Here is a 14,665-nt window from a genome sequence, read left to right as displayed (position 1 = left end):
TTTGGACCCTTAAAAGCGCTTTTAATTTTTTACCAAACGAGTACTTTTTTCTTTAAACGAATTTTTTAAGTGTTAAAAACATTTTTATGCTCCTCAAAGTCAAAAGCAAATATAGTATTTAAAACCCAGGGACAAAAGATTATTTATGTAGTTTTTATGAAAACTACAAATACCTCATGCGATAAAAATAAAACTTTAAGAGTTAAAAAATAAAGTATTTAAAACCTAGGGACAAAAGATTATTTAATCCTAAATTTTAAAAGAAACAGAATCCACGTAACTATTGGCTTGCCAATAAAAAATTTACATAAAAGGAAAAAGAGTCATTGATGATATTCTCTTCAAGGAAAGCATGATATGGGCTTTAAAATGGATGCTACAAACAAGTTCATTTTGTATCACTTCAAGAATAAAATTGTTATTAAAATCATTATTAAATTTGTAATTGATTATTATTAAATTTTAATCTAATAGTAATTTAAAAATTTATATTATTCTTGGAGGGACACAAAAGAAATTTCTAGAATTACTGGAAGAATCTCATTCCCTTCTTTAATTTTGAAAGGACAAAAATTTCTTTCAAATCAGTCGGAATGAGATATTCTCAAACCCATTTAAAATAGTACAAAGTGTTTATAAACATTTAAAAGACACATTAAATTTAGTCTAAGTTAGCGATGAGGTTAAAAATTTAATGTGTTTTTTAAATGTTTATAGACATTATTTTAAATGGAACATGATCATTTCCATTTCATTTTAGACTGGAGAATATCCAGTTAATAGTTAAAATCTCTTTAAAGAGATCTTGAGGCCATAAATGAAATACTTGTTTATTAGAAATAATAATAAAAAATTGGGAACACTTCACTAAGAACCCTCAAATTTTCATCCGTTTTGAAATACTTCCTGAACTTCAAAATCCCTCAATTTAGTCTCATGAATTTTCAATTGCTTTCAATTTGAACCCTCCGTCATATTTTAAACGTCACATGACATTTATACCTCTGACTTTTGTATAAAATTCTAACTTTTAAAACGTTTTTTTATTTTTAAAAAACAAAAATCATGGATATTTTGGTCTTTTTTAAATTTTTAACGGCTAAAATTAACAGAAGTGTCCTAATTGAGAGCAATTGAAAGTTTAGGAGACTAACTTGAGAGATTTTGAAGTTAAGGGAAGTATTTCAAAACGGGTAGAAGTTTAAGAGTCCTTAATGAAATTTATCATAAAAAATTTAAAAAAACTAAGGGGTGGCCAGCCGATTTATTATTTTCCACCTAATTTTGTTTTTTTTTTTCTTAAAAAAAAAAGAAACACTGTTCAAAAGATTCTTGCCTTTATGGATCTTATGGTTCGGAGTCGGACGACAGTAATGGAAACAACGAGAATGCTTTCGGAAACCCGACTCAGTACAAGTCTCACCCGAAAACAAACAAACAAAAGAGCCCTAAAAGCCCAGGCCGAAACGAATCCCACTTTCGCTGCCTAATTATATAAATAATAATTAAAAAAAATCCCAAAAAATAGTAATGAAATAGAATTAAAATTAATAAAATAAAAGTCAGTCCGATCTGCGGCGGGGACCTAAACCTTGCATGTCCAATTTTTCCACCTAACCAAACAAAGGCGTGCCTTTGTATTTCACCCACCCCGTTCTTCTCATTGCTAGCCTATATTTTCGCACAACTTTTTTTTTTTTTTTTTTTTTGAATAATTTGGTCCGAGATACGGAAAATGGCTTACGCATCTCATATTATCAATCACTCCAAAAAGGTACACCATCTATTTTCTCTCTCTCTCTGCCTCTCAATTTTCCTTTTGTATGTATGTATATTTTGTTTTGTTTGATTATGATTGTATATGAGGGTGATTTTCAATTGTTTTTTTTTGTTTTTTTGTTTTTTTTTGTTTCTTAATTTTGATCTGAGTTTATTAGTTTCGAATCCTAAAACCAATTCATTTTCTGGGTGATTTAGTCTTGGTTGTAGTTTAGTGATATAGCTTTATAGTTTTGAGTTGTAGGCCTTAGTTTTGTATGTGATGATCTCATTCAAAAGTGTAATTGTGTAAATGGGGTTTCAGAGGATTCTCTATCATTAAGTGCTCCGATTTTTAAATCGTGGTGTCGGTTTTGTTTTCTGGGTAACTAAATGTTGATATTAATCGTGGTGGCATCGCCTTTGTTTTCATAGATTACTTCACTTATTGACTTAATTCATTTGTGGGTGATTAAGGGATACTGTGTTTGTGTTGTGCTCGGTGTGGATTGGACTCTAGTTTAGAGTCCGTTTGGCCCTGCGATTTCGCAAGCCACACGAGTGTTTTTAAATAAAATCATGGAAATTGTATTGTTTAAAATCAAATTACAGTTTAGAGTTCAATGTTCATTGAATCGACCCATATGACTTAAAAGCCTATTCAACTATTAACTTTAGAGTTCTATGTTCGTTGGTGCTATGCTGTTTTCTTTTGCTTTATTTGACCCTATATCATTTTTTTTTTCAGTTAAGAAATGCTCCTAACTTTCTGTGGCATGAGCACACCATTTTCATTCGTTGGTTTTCAAATCATGCTCAGCCCTCCATTGGTAAAAGAGATGGTACGTTGCTTATCTTGATTCTATGGGGTCTACTTTCTTATTTATTACTGGGCAAGTGTCAACTAGCATCCTCTACCATTCCTCATTTTTTGGTATCTACAAACAAATCATGTCCATGAGTTTTCTTAACGTTTTAAAATCCTTGTCTTGCATGTTGAGGCATTTGCTTGTTCTTAGCTGATGAAGTAAAATTGAATTGGTGGTGGTGTTGTCACTAGATTTATGAAGTCGATCCTATATTGTTTAATTTTTATTTTTGGAAATTATGATACATCCCAGCCCCGTACAATTGCATTTGATGCATTGATTGTGTATATTGTAGAACTTGCATTCTTGGCGAATTCCAGATGTCAATGCTTCTTTATGTATATGTCTGAATGCCAATGATCCGTACATGTACATGGATGTGTCTATACATCCAAGAAATTTTTCATTGAATGCAGTTCATGGAAAATATTTCTTCCCTACCACAACTGTCATGCTTTTTGGTTTGTTTATGAAATGGTGAGCATGGCAGATCAGATGACTATAGAGGTTTATAAGTGTGAGATTTTTGAACTCTTGAATGTAAACAAGAGGTTGCTTGAGATGAATAGTTGTTATGACTGTTTCTGTACATGTTCTGTCTTTTGTTCCTTCCCCCTTAAAGATTTTAATCTTGTGGAACGTTACTTCTTTCTAGTGGTTTCTTGTTATATTATTCTTATTTTCACAGCTTACTTATGTATTATGCAGAAAAAAGGCTACAAGGTGTTTTTTTAGGTAACCAAACATTCAAAAATCCTCACCGCTAATCGTTGATCAATGTCGCTTAAGTTCGAGCCAGATCTATAACAAAATTACCTTTTGCTGTACTGTCTTTGAACCTTCATCTATGCATGCCTGACCTTGACTGGGATTTTATCTTAAACATATCTTCTAAGTTGTCTTTAATGTTGAAAAGGACTCAAGAAAATATTTTTTGCTGATCTTATCTTGAACATATCTTCTAAGTCTTACAAGAAAATTTTATCTTTTGCTGAGAAATGGGATTTTTTAAGCTGTACTGTCTTTGAACCTTCCTCTATGCATGCCTGACCTTGACTGGGGTTTTATCTTAAACATATCCTCTAAGCTGTCTTTGATGTTGAAAGTACTCAAGAATTTTTTGTGTGCTGGTTTTTGTTGTCTACTACGGAGAGAAACTATCATTGCACATGATCTGAGTAACTTGGTGATAATGCAATATCAACTGGAAGTCCATGCCATGGTTTTGTGTATAAGATATAAGGCATCTCCTCTTATGGTGGTTCCAATAGAAGTCTTAGAAAACATTGTTCCTATTGTTTTAAGCAAATTAGATTTTTTTTCTCAGATACTTGGAAGATCCGTCGTCATTGTCATGTGCCTTCAGAAAGAGAGACAGTTTCCAGGTCTGCCACCAGTGGCACGGTGAGTACAGCCAGTTTCTGTTGCATTAATGAACAATAAATGATGACATCATTGCATTTGCTTGCAATCATTCTGTGTCCTTTTTTACACTTGATCTTTTGGTTTGCCTCTGCTATGGCTTTATAATTTCCTTTCATAACTCATTCATTTATTTCTTTTTCTCGACTAAACTTGGAGTCTAGTTTAAAATGTTAACTGTCACTCATCATGTTCTGTAGATGTCAATGTTCGGTATACAGAAGAGAAATATCTCAATGACGACAATGAAAGTGAGAGATCCAAGTGTGGGATTGGCACACAATCAAGGGTTTTCATGGTACCCCTTTTTTTTGGAATTTTTTTCTTTTTTTGGGGGGGGAGTGGGTGGTAGTGGGCTTTAGGTGATCAGATCTTTTCTTGATGGTTAGAGTTGCCTGATTTTATTTTTCTTTGGTTTTCCACTCTCAGTTCACAGGTATACACGAGGAGAGGTTTTTCATCTGATTCAGGTAAATTTCAAGGTTTTCTTGTTCTCCTAAATTTTGCAGAACCCTTTTCAATCTTATTTTTAGTAAATCTTTCCCATAGTTTTCCTGCTTTTTGATGACCGAAAAAATATATGCATTCTTTTCGAAATTAAGAGAATCTATTAAAAACATGCCAAGGGACACCACTTAAAGACAGAAGGGTATGAGAGAGTAGAACTATGGTATAAATCCAAAAAAAAAAAAAAAGAAGCTACTTCTATTGTATGGATCCTTTACTAAAATATATGTAGCATGTGATGTCTCTTCACCCCTCTGTTGAGTGCATCTCGAACAATGTCTTGCTGTTGTTTAGAGATATACAATTCCAGTTTTTTTTTTTTTTTTTCTCCAGCAATACCTTACCACTGAGGCTATTTATGTTGGTTTATGCACTCATCTGTTAGTGTCCTTACAGTATTCATGCTAGAGTTATTTTGCATATATTGTATACTCCCAGTGTACTTTGGGTCGCCTTTCACTTTTAATAAGACTGGTTATTACTTATCAAAAAAACATATATTGATAGTTGTTAGCTCAAGATATCTGTGAGACCTGAAAACTAAATGCACTAAATATGCATGGCAGAGCGGTAACTGCAAAATGCGTCTGCTACTAGGGGTGGGCAGATTAACCGGTTACCGATTACCTGCCATGTACCGGTTTCGACCTAACCGATTTAACCGTAACCGATATATCGATATCCTTATTGGTTAAATTTTTTTTATACCGGTATGCTTATCGGTTCGGTTTGGTTAGAAATTTCATATCGGTTAACCGTTTAACCGATATAAACCATTAAGTAGGGTTGCCAAAACGACGTAGTTTTTGGATTATATATATACCTATGTAACCTTATCTTAATTTGGGTTTGAGTAGGTTTGATTTTTTTTTAGTGATGGCATTGAATGGGATTTCTTTGCCTTTGGTGAAAGCATTTTTCATTAACTAGTTTTGTTAGTCTAATTTGTATTCATTATGTTAATTAGTTCATTTGCTTTGGAAAAATGTATTTTATAATATAAAAAAAGTTGCAGTGGATCAATATAAAAAAGCTTCATTTTTTAGCCAAAAAAAAAATATTTGGGTCCAACAAAAAGTATTTGGGCCCTAAAACAACTCATTTTTAATAAGTTATTTTAGCCCAACAAAAAGTATTTGGGCTCTCAAAAGTAAAAAAAACTCATTTTTGGCCCAATAAAATAAATCAATATAAAGCCCACAGTTAACCGAACCGTTTAACCGTGTACCGTTATAACCAATAATTTCGGTTAAAATTCTTATTGGTTCAGTATCGGTTAGTAAATCGTTTAACCGAAAATTATCGGTAAATAACCAATAAGAGCCAAAATCGGACTGTTTTAACCGATACCCAAGCCTATCTGCTACAATTTCTTCAGCCATGTACTGGCATGTCCAAAAGAATGAGAGAAGTGCATGTATAGTTTTTGTTGGAGTTTCTTTAAATTTTTCTTTTGTTGTTTTTATGTTTACATGGTTATTTTATATGAGTGACACCATCTTGTTATTCCTACACGATGTTTTATATAGGACATGTTTTGATGTATAACCATGCCTTAAACTCTTTAGATTTGATTGTTGGCAATGACTATTTTGTTACATGTTCATGACATACCTTAATTTATTTTTTTGGAAAAACCAAAATGGAGCTTCATCTATTAAATAGCATGATCCATATGAAATTTATGATTAGATCTGGCTTATGGGTTACATCTGAAATTAAAAATGTATACAATCCTTTGATATAAAGCTCCATTGTCCTTTATCTGACCTTTGCTAATTTAACCATCTGAGGCCCTTGATTTTGAAAGTTTTAAACTTGCTTTTTTGTTGCCATAGTTCATCTGCGATGTCTAGGCTTGAAGATTGCTTGGATATCGTTGTCCAGTGAGTGGGGTTTAAACTGGAATATATTATTTTTATTGTCTCTTATATAGCTTGCCCTTAAATTAGCTTTGAAAACATGGTTGTTGTCATTTTGGTTAATGTTTTTATTTAATTTTGCTATGTTTATGTCATCTTTCTGGTTTTTTTTTTTTTTTCCTTTGATATCTTGCTTCATTATGGCAAAATTGTACAATATGATTAATAAAGCAACACATATATTGTTTGCTGTTGGGCATCATGTTTTCTGGACTTCATTCTAGAATGATAGTAATAGTGCTTTGCTTCTATGGAAATTTGATGATCAACCTGTCATCTATGGCTTCAGTTTGCTCGTCTTTGAAATTATGCGCATTTGTGTGCTCTTTTGACTTATAATGGATTCTGCACAATCTCTCAGGCCTTCCTCCACATCAAGAGATTGGGATGCCTTCTCTGTCACCTACAATGTCAGAGGTATGTGCCTATTTGATATGGAAACATCACAATAATCTAGATCTACTGTTTTCTGCTTAGTGATTCTTTAATGGTGTGCAGGGTAATATTGCAAGGTGGGTGAAGAAAGAGGGTGATAAAGTTTCTACTGGTGAAGTGCTCTGTGAAGTTGAAACAGTAGGGCCCTTGTACTGTCTGCTTGTTACGTCCCCTGGTTAATTGATATTTTGGTTATGTTCTTTACCGATAATGGAATATTGACATTTTTCTTTTTACATACATTTGATATGCAAAGGATAAAGCAACAGTTGAGCTGGAATGCATGGAGGAAGGGTATCTTGCCAAGATCGTACATGGAGATGGGTCAAAAGAAATTAAAGTTGGTGAGGTAAGGGGCTCTTGCAACTTTAGTGCATATCTCTGGTCATTTTTCTCTTTGCATGGGTGTGTGGTTCTCAGAAGGAAAGTGAAGTAGGACAAGAAGAGGAAATACTCATGGTCATCAGGCCATGGTATCCTACTAATATTCTTCATCGATTTGTTCACTTTGGAAGGCAATTCATGTGGAGTTTTCTATTGAATATTAGTTATTTGTATATGCTCTTGTCAGGTGATTGCTATAACTGTTGAAGATGAGGAGGATATTGCAAAATTTAAAGGTTATGAACCTTCAACATCAGGTGCTGGCGCTGTTAAAGAGTCACCTGCTCCACCAAAAAAAGAGGTAGTTGAACAACCTGTGAGTTCACCGGAGCCAAAGACATCCAAGCCTACTGCAGCACCTCCTGCTGAAGATCGCATTTTCTCTAGCCCTCTTGCCAGAAAATTGGCTGAAGAACAAGATGTTAGTTGTTATACATGCATTGACTGAAATTTGTCTGGTCATAGGATACATTTAATATTGAGCTGTTTCTATGATGTGTTGTTTGACCTTTTTGTCTCACTGATTTAGGTGCCTCTCTCAAGTATTAAAGGAACTGGTCTTGATGGACGCATTGTAAAGGCGGATATTGAAGATTACTTGGGTATATATCTTTTTTAATCTATGATGGGGGTCTAGTGCAATTTTTGTGTTGTTTTCTACTGTTTGAAAGTTTATGGTGCTCTATCGTTTATGATGTGAATATTGTTTTTCTCTTTCAGCAAATTTTCTTTTAGATAGTTCACTGAGTTGATGACTAAATAATATTTTTCTGTTTATTATACAGCCTCTCGTGGGAAGGAAGTTTCGGCAACGGCCTCTAAGGCTAAGGCTGCTACTCCTGCAGCATTAGATTACGCTGACATCCCTCATTCTCAGATAAGGAAGGTAATATATTGAATAAGCTATTATTTTCTTTGGCATCATCATGTTCCAAGCCTTGATAATATAACTTTCAGGCTTTTCAATGCACAAAGTTGATTCTAATCCACTCTATTTAAGCCCATAATGTTCTCTTTACGTTTTCAAATTGCATGATAATATAACTTTCTGGGTTTTCAATGCACAAAGTTGATTCTATATCCACTCTATTTAAAATTATATTTAAAATTTTTACGTTTTCAAATTGTATGTTTGTAATGTTCTCAGCTCATCCCAGCCTAACAAAACGTGGGAGTCCCAATATTGGGATCTGGTACTAGAATCAAATTTGGTCATATAACCCCAGTAGTTTGAACCCATATGGAAACTCCATCATCGTACAAATGCAAAATTGGTCCATGTGGTTGGCCTAAATTACAAATCACTTCTTGTGGTATAACAAATAATTTATAGGTCCCTGTAGTTGACCTAAATTACAAATCACTCTCTGTGGTTTAAAAAATAATTTATAAGTTTTCAGGGTAGGCAAAAATAACGGTTTACTCCCTAAAATCAATTTTCGTCAAGTAACTTAATAGAATCTGTTACTTTGTCACATTATACTGCTACATTAAATTAACCTAATCTGTTCTATTCCCAAAATTTTACTCCATGCCTAACCCTCCCTCATTTTCATCTTTCTCGCCACGATTTGAGAGCATTTTGTGAGAATTTTACGGTCACATTTTGTGAAGCGGCTAAGAAAAATGAAGATGGAGGGTTACACACATGGTAAAATTTTGATAATATAAAATATTAGGTTAATTTACTGTAACAATATGGTGTGGAGTGAGGGATGATGTGTAATCTTAGTTGACGTTGTAAAATGATGTGAAAAATCCTAATTGTCATTTTTGAAAGTCATAGATTAATAACACGTGTTTTTATTGGGTATGACGTGGCAAAGTGACAGATTTTGTTAATTTACTTAACGAAAATTGATTTTAGAGAGTAAATTATTATTTTAGCATACATTGAGAACACATAAATTATTTTTTATACCACAAGGAGTGATTTGTAATTTAGGCCAACTATAGGGACCTATAAATTATTTTTTATATTACATGGAGTGATTTGTAATTTAGGCCAACCACAATGACCAATTTTGCATTTATCCTCCCTTTAAAATTTTTTTTTTTTTTTGTCTTATGGCATATCCTTTGTTATTATTATATTTGTTGCTCTGCAAGAACACCTTTTAAGATAATATTTGGTCATCATGTGCTTCATTGCATCACTTATAGTTATAAGTGATCTTATTCACATACAGCTTTTGGTACAATTTTTTCTTCCTAAAGCTTATTCCTGGTGCTCTTGACAGATCACAGCTTCGCGCTTATTATTCTCTAAGCAAACTATTCCCCATTATTATCTGACAGTAGATACATGTGTTGACAAACTCATGGAGTGAGTATTAGTTCCTGCCTTCTCCTAAAAGTGAGCAATTGCTTAATATTTTTTGTTGATGTAACTGTTACTTTTTGGCAGTTTGCGGAGCCAGCTCAATTCATTACAAGAAGCATCTGGTGGAAAGCGGATATCTGTTAATGATCTTGTTATTAAGGTATTACATCCATCTTCCACAGACATAGTTTGAACATTGGAATGTGTAATTTTTATTGGTCTGCTGGTCTGCTTTAAAGACCACTAAATTACTTACTAGGTAAAATTTCGGGCCATTTTAGAAAAATCCCAAAGGCCAGGGACTCCATCCCAATACTTCAAAGTAGCCTTTTTTCAGATTATCTGGTACCCAATTGAGAATTGCTCGAGTCTCGTGTGTTTGAGAATTTTAAACCTGAGCATGATCTGCACATTTTCTTATCTGCAATTACAATCTAAATTAAAGTCATGTTTTAGTTGGGTTGCTCAGAAGCTAGTGCGGGTTCTTTCTTTCCCAATTAAACTGTATGTACTGTTGCACATAATTTGAGCATCTTGAGCTTTTAGATGTTTTGGTGATTGGTTTGGACATCAAACTACTCACTCTATAGACTCAAATGCAAACACTACGCAATGCAAACAAACACATTGGGTTTGGAACAAGGGGGGTAGGGGTTTAGATGTCAAATGGGTAGGAAGAACGTGAGATCCGTACACAAGCCTTTAGTATCTCGCTGATGAGGCTTTTACAATCTAGGCTAGGTGGCATCTTCCTTTTGCCTTTGATTGAATATAACCATTACTGCAGGCTGCTGCTTTGGCTCTTCGTAAAGTTCCTCAGTGCAATAGCTCATGGACAGATGAGTACATCCGGCAGTAAGTATATAATAATTGACATTGTAATTAAGTTTTTATATTCGATTCAATTTTCAACTCTATGGTACTGCTTTGGCCTCTGATGCAGGTATCACAATGTGAACATTAATGTTGCCGTGCAGACGGATAATGGACTCTTCGTCCCTGTCATCAGGGTGAGTGGTTGCTACTGTCTATGTGCGGTTGATATATATTCTCACTAGATTTCAAATTATAGGTCATCTCACGTGAATCCATGTGTAAAATTTGCAGGATGCAGACAAGAAAGGTCTATCCAGGATAGGTGAAGAGGTCAAGCAATTAGCCCAGAAAGCCAAAGAGAACAGTTTAAAACCAGAAGATTATGAGGTCAGAATAGTGGTTTTGTGTTCGTTACTGCTCATGGATGGATTATTGCCTCATGGTATTGGTTGCTGAATACTGCGTTTACTCTCTTTGCAGGGAGGTACATTTACAGTGTCAAATTTGGGAGGGCCTTTTGGAATCAAGCAATTTTGCGCCATCATTAATCCTCCTCAATCAGGCATTCTTGCAGTTGGGTCTGGTAAGACACTTCGGGTGATGTCTTTTTGAACGAGTTTGTCATCCTTTTCATCTTCATTATCACCATTGTGATCATTTGACCTTGTCTTGAGCAGCTGAGAAAAGGGTTGTACCAAGTTCAGGCCCCGAACAATTCGAGTTTGCTTCTCTCATGTCTGTAACATTGAGCTGTGATCATCGTGTTATTGATGGTTAGTAGCTCTGATACAAACCTTAGAATATGAGATCAATTTAAGCCAGCTTTATTTGAAACCCTAATGGTATGATTTCTTCTAAATGTTTAGGTGCCATTGGTGCCGAATGGCTGAAAGCATTCAAAGGCTACATCGAGAATCCCGAGTCAATGTTGCTCTAGAGTGATGGCTTGCTTCTTTCTCTTCATGTAATTTTCCCCCTCGCTGTAATCAGCTAAGAAGCGGAACTTGACTGCAATTTCAGCTGTTCCGATTTGACTTTGATAATTGTACCATTGAGCAGGTTTCTTCCCTTGTAGTGTTAATTCACTGAAACAATGTTTGCATAAATATTTTTGGGAATAAAGGGGTGGATCAGGCATGAGTGATGCACTGAATTTTGGTAATGTAAACCGATTTTGTTTTGTCAGATTAGTGCGTATACTTTTGAAAGAATTTGTTAATGGCTTACAAATTATGTTTCAGTTCTGCCTTTATTTCTACTTGAAAGCTGGCAGAAGGTTACATCAAAAGCTTAGATAATTTGTTCAGGACTGGAATTCTGCTTTTCTCTCTTAATACCATGATTACCGATCTCATTAGTTGCCATCTTTTGAATGTTCATGTTCATGTTCCTTTTTGTTTATTTGGTTATGTAAATTTTGCGGGGACCAGGATCTTGGTTCTTGGGCCTGGAAGGGGTAGTCAAATTCTGATATCCGGTCGATTCAAACTCATATGACTTAAAAGCCAACATATGAGTTCTCAAGGGTAGCTTAATCAGTTGGAGGTCATTAGCTCGAATTTCTATATTTCATTTTCCTCTCTTTGTACGGATATGTTAGAAGAAAAGAAAAGAAAAGGGACACATGAACTGATGTTATGGCCTTTTTGGTGAATGAATTGTATAAACAAATTATAGGCGGTAGGAGCCTAAAACCTCCAAGCATTGCTCTCAATTTGGGCCAACTGTTGTGACCCATTATGTAATAACCCATTATTCACTTGACCCACGATCCGCACATTAACACTCGACCAACTAACTGACATACGTTAAAGGATCCGGCTTACATGCTATTATTTTAATAACAGCATGTATGCTGTATTTGAATCAACGGTCAAGATTGAATTTTAAAGTTGATTTACTTTTAGAAGCATTTAATAGGAGAGAGAAAATGAAAAGAGATTTTGAAAAATTCAATCTTAACCGTTGATTAAACTACAGTATACATACTGTTATTTTAATAACAGCATGTAAGTCAAATCCTAAGTTAAATGTTTCTTATGAATTAAACATTCAATGCTTCACTTGACTTATTTGACAAACACGATAAACAAAATGACACACGTTAATCGAAATAAAAACACGTTGCTCTTTTGTTGTTGCTTGCGTGGTTTTAGTTGTATTTTGCTCATAAAAGAAAGTAGTAATTGTCTTCAAGAGGTAGCTTAATCGGCTAGAGACCAAAAACGGAGCTAGAAACTATAAGAGGTAGCTTAATCGGCTAGAGACCAAAGACGGAGCTAGAAACTATTATGAGCTGGGGCCTAGGGTTAAAAAATTTTGTTACTAGGGGCCAATATCTTATATATATATATATTTTAACTTACCTTTAAAATTTTTTGTTCTTAAAATTTCATGGGGGGCCATGGCCTATGCCAGTCCCCCCTCCCTCCATTCTTGCTAGAGACAACGACTTATGAAACGGTAGTTACTAGTTTAAATCTCCTTCTTCCCTCTTAAAAAATAGGGAAGAGGTAGCGCTATAAACAAATCTTAAGAATATCTTACGGTTAGCGGTTAGCGGGCGGTTTACGAGTAGTTGCATATCTTACGAATTTATTTTTCACTCTCATTTAAAGTCATTTTCAAAGAACGCAATCAAAATATATTTGTGCATCAAAATGAATGCGCCAAATGATAGAAATGGGCTGACACAAATCATATGCCTAAACTTATTCTATGCTTTGTTTGCACAGTCAAAACTATGCACAGTCTGACAGTCATCCTGAATTTGCAGTCATCCTGCCTATTGAACAAGTGTTTAGTAAATTTAATTAATCTTATAAATTGTTCTTTGTATTTTATGTTGAAGCCTATTGAAGGCTTGGCTTTTTTATTGAGAAAATATATGAAGGATAAATTGTTGTGTTTTATATTGACATTTTTTAGGTGTGTTTTATATATATACTTTGAAATTTTGTCAAGCATCAACGAGTTTCAGTAGATTATTGCCAATCTCAAGTATTTTATTTGTTTTGGATAAAGAATCGCCTAAGCGATGCCGAGTTGGAGAAGTGTTTGACAGAATTTGATGAGTTAGGTAAATGTTTATAAATTAGTTATTTGCAACTTCATTTAGTTTTCATTATTTATTACTTTATTCTAATTATTTATTCATAGATGTGACTCAACCTTCAAGTTCAAGTGTTGCTTCATCTTTTGCCTAGAGGTTTGTTAGTAACGAAGGTTATCATTTTTTGAATTGTCATAGTATTTTAATTACAATACAATTATATTAAACACGTTTTGATATGTGTATACGCTTATGCCTTAATATTATTATGTTTAAGTTTATAACTTTTCTTTTTTTGATGTCTACAAGATTTGCTATAGGACCAAATGAGAGGATTGATGAAGTTTTAATGTTTTATTTGTATCATTTAATGTTTTATTTAAACTTATTTTATATGCTTTGTGTTGAACTTTTTTTTTTATGTTATGACAGTTGTCTGAATTCTAAATTTTTTTTTTAAAAAAAGTTAACCGGTTATGATTTAATATTTAAGAAAATTTTTTTAAAGTACAAGTAAATGTAAATTTTGGATCAAATATTTTTTATTTTTTAATATGAGCTCTTTTTATAGCAATTGGGCTCAAGAAGACACTAAAAATACCAAAAAAAAAAAGGGTTAAAAAAAGCACAAAAAGCCCAAAAAAGGAAACCCAAAAAGGCCTAAAGAAAGCCCAAAAAAGCCCAAGAAAAGCCTAATTTTGAAAAAGCGGTTAGCGGACAGTTATCTATTTCATCAACCGTTAGGCGGTTAGCAGTTGTGGTTAGTAAAATTTACTAACCGCTAAGGCGGTTACGGTTAGCGGTTATTACCAATAACCACTAACCGTAACTGCCTTGACACCCCTAAAAAATACCAATATCTAACAAAGAATGATAGATGTCACTTTTATGTCTACTTAAAATTAATGTAACTTTTAAAAATTACAATTGAATCAAAATAAATAATGCTCCATTACAAATTTAATGATAATTTTAAGTCAATATTTGCTTATGATATCCTAGAAAGGTTCTGCAATTATTACGGGTAAGCCAAAGTTGACAGTCGCCCATTTGGAATTTAATAGAATATGCCACCAGGACACCATTCTTCCCAATACAAACATCTTAATTTGTATGGTGGCCAATGTTGGTCATAAGCACCTTAAAATAAAAGACTTCCTTTACATGCCAACCCATC

General features: G+C 33.9%; 1 protein-coding gene across 1 annotated transcript; it reads left to right on the top strand.

The window, feature by feature from the left end:
• Positions 1-1,429: 1,429 nt before the first annotated feature.
• On the top strand, positions 1,430-11,788 carry LOC132187568 (dihydrolipoyllysine-residue acetyltransferase component 2 of pyruvate dehydrogenase complex, mitochondrial). The gene is made up of 19 exons (XM_059601918.1): positions 1,430-1,774; positions 2,507-2,600; positions 3,955-4,031; positions 4,250-4,347; positions 4,479-4,519; positions 6,840-6,895; positions 6,977-7,051; positions 7,170-7,262; positions 7,485-7,718; positions 7,827-7,899; positions 8,083-8,183; positions 9,538-9,623; positions 9,705-9,780; positions 10,408-10,475; positions 10,564-10,630; positions 10,728-10,823; positions 10,917-11,019; positions 11,114-11,209; positions 11,303-11,788. Exons 1-19 carry the CDS (start codon positions 1,736-1,738, stop codon positions 11,371-11,373), a joined length of 1,644 nt encoding a protein of 547 aa, XP_059457901.1. The 5' UTR covers positions 1,430-1,735; the 3' UTR covers positions 11,374-11,788.
• Positions 11,789-14,665: the final 2,877 nt, after the last annotated feature.

Source organism: Corylus avellana, chromosome ca7, assembly GCF_901000735.1.
Source record: "Corylus avellana chromosome ca7, CavTom2PMs-1.0".
NCBI lineage: Eukaryota > Viridiplantae > Streptophyta > Magnoliopsida > Fagales > Betulaceae > Corylus > Corylus avellana.
The sequence above is the reverse complement of the archived record's forward strand: the minus strand, read 5'-3'. Positions and strand labels throughout refer to the sequence as shown.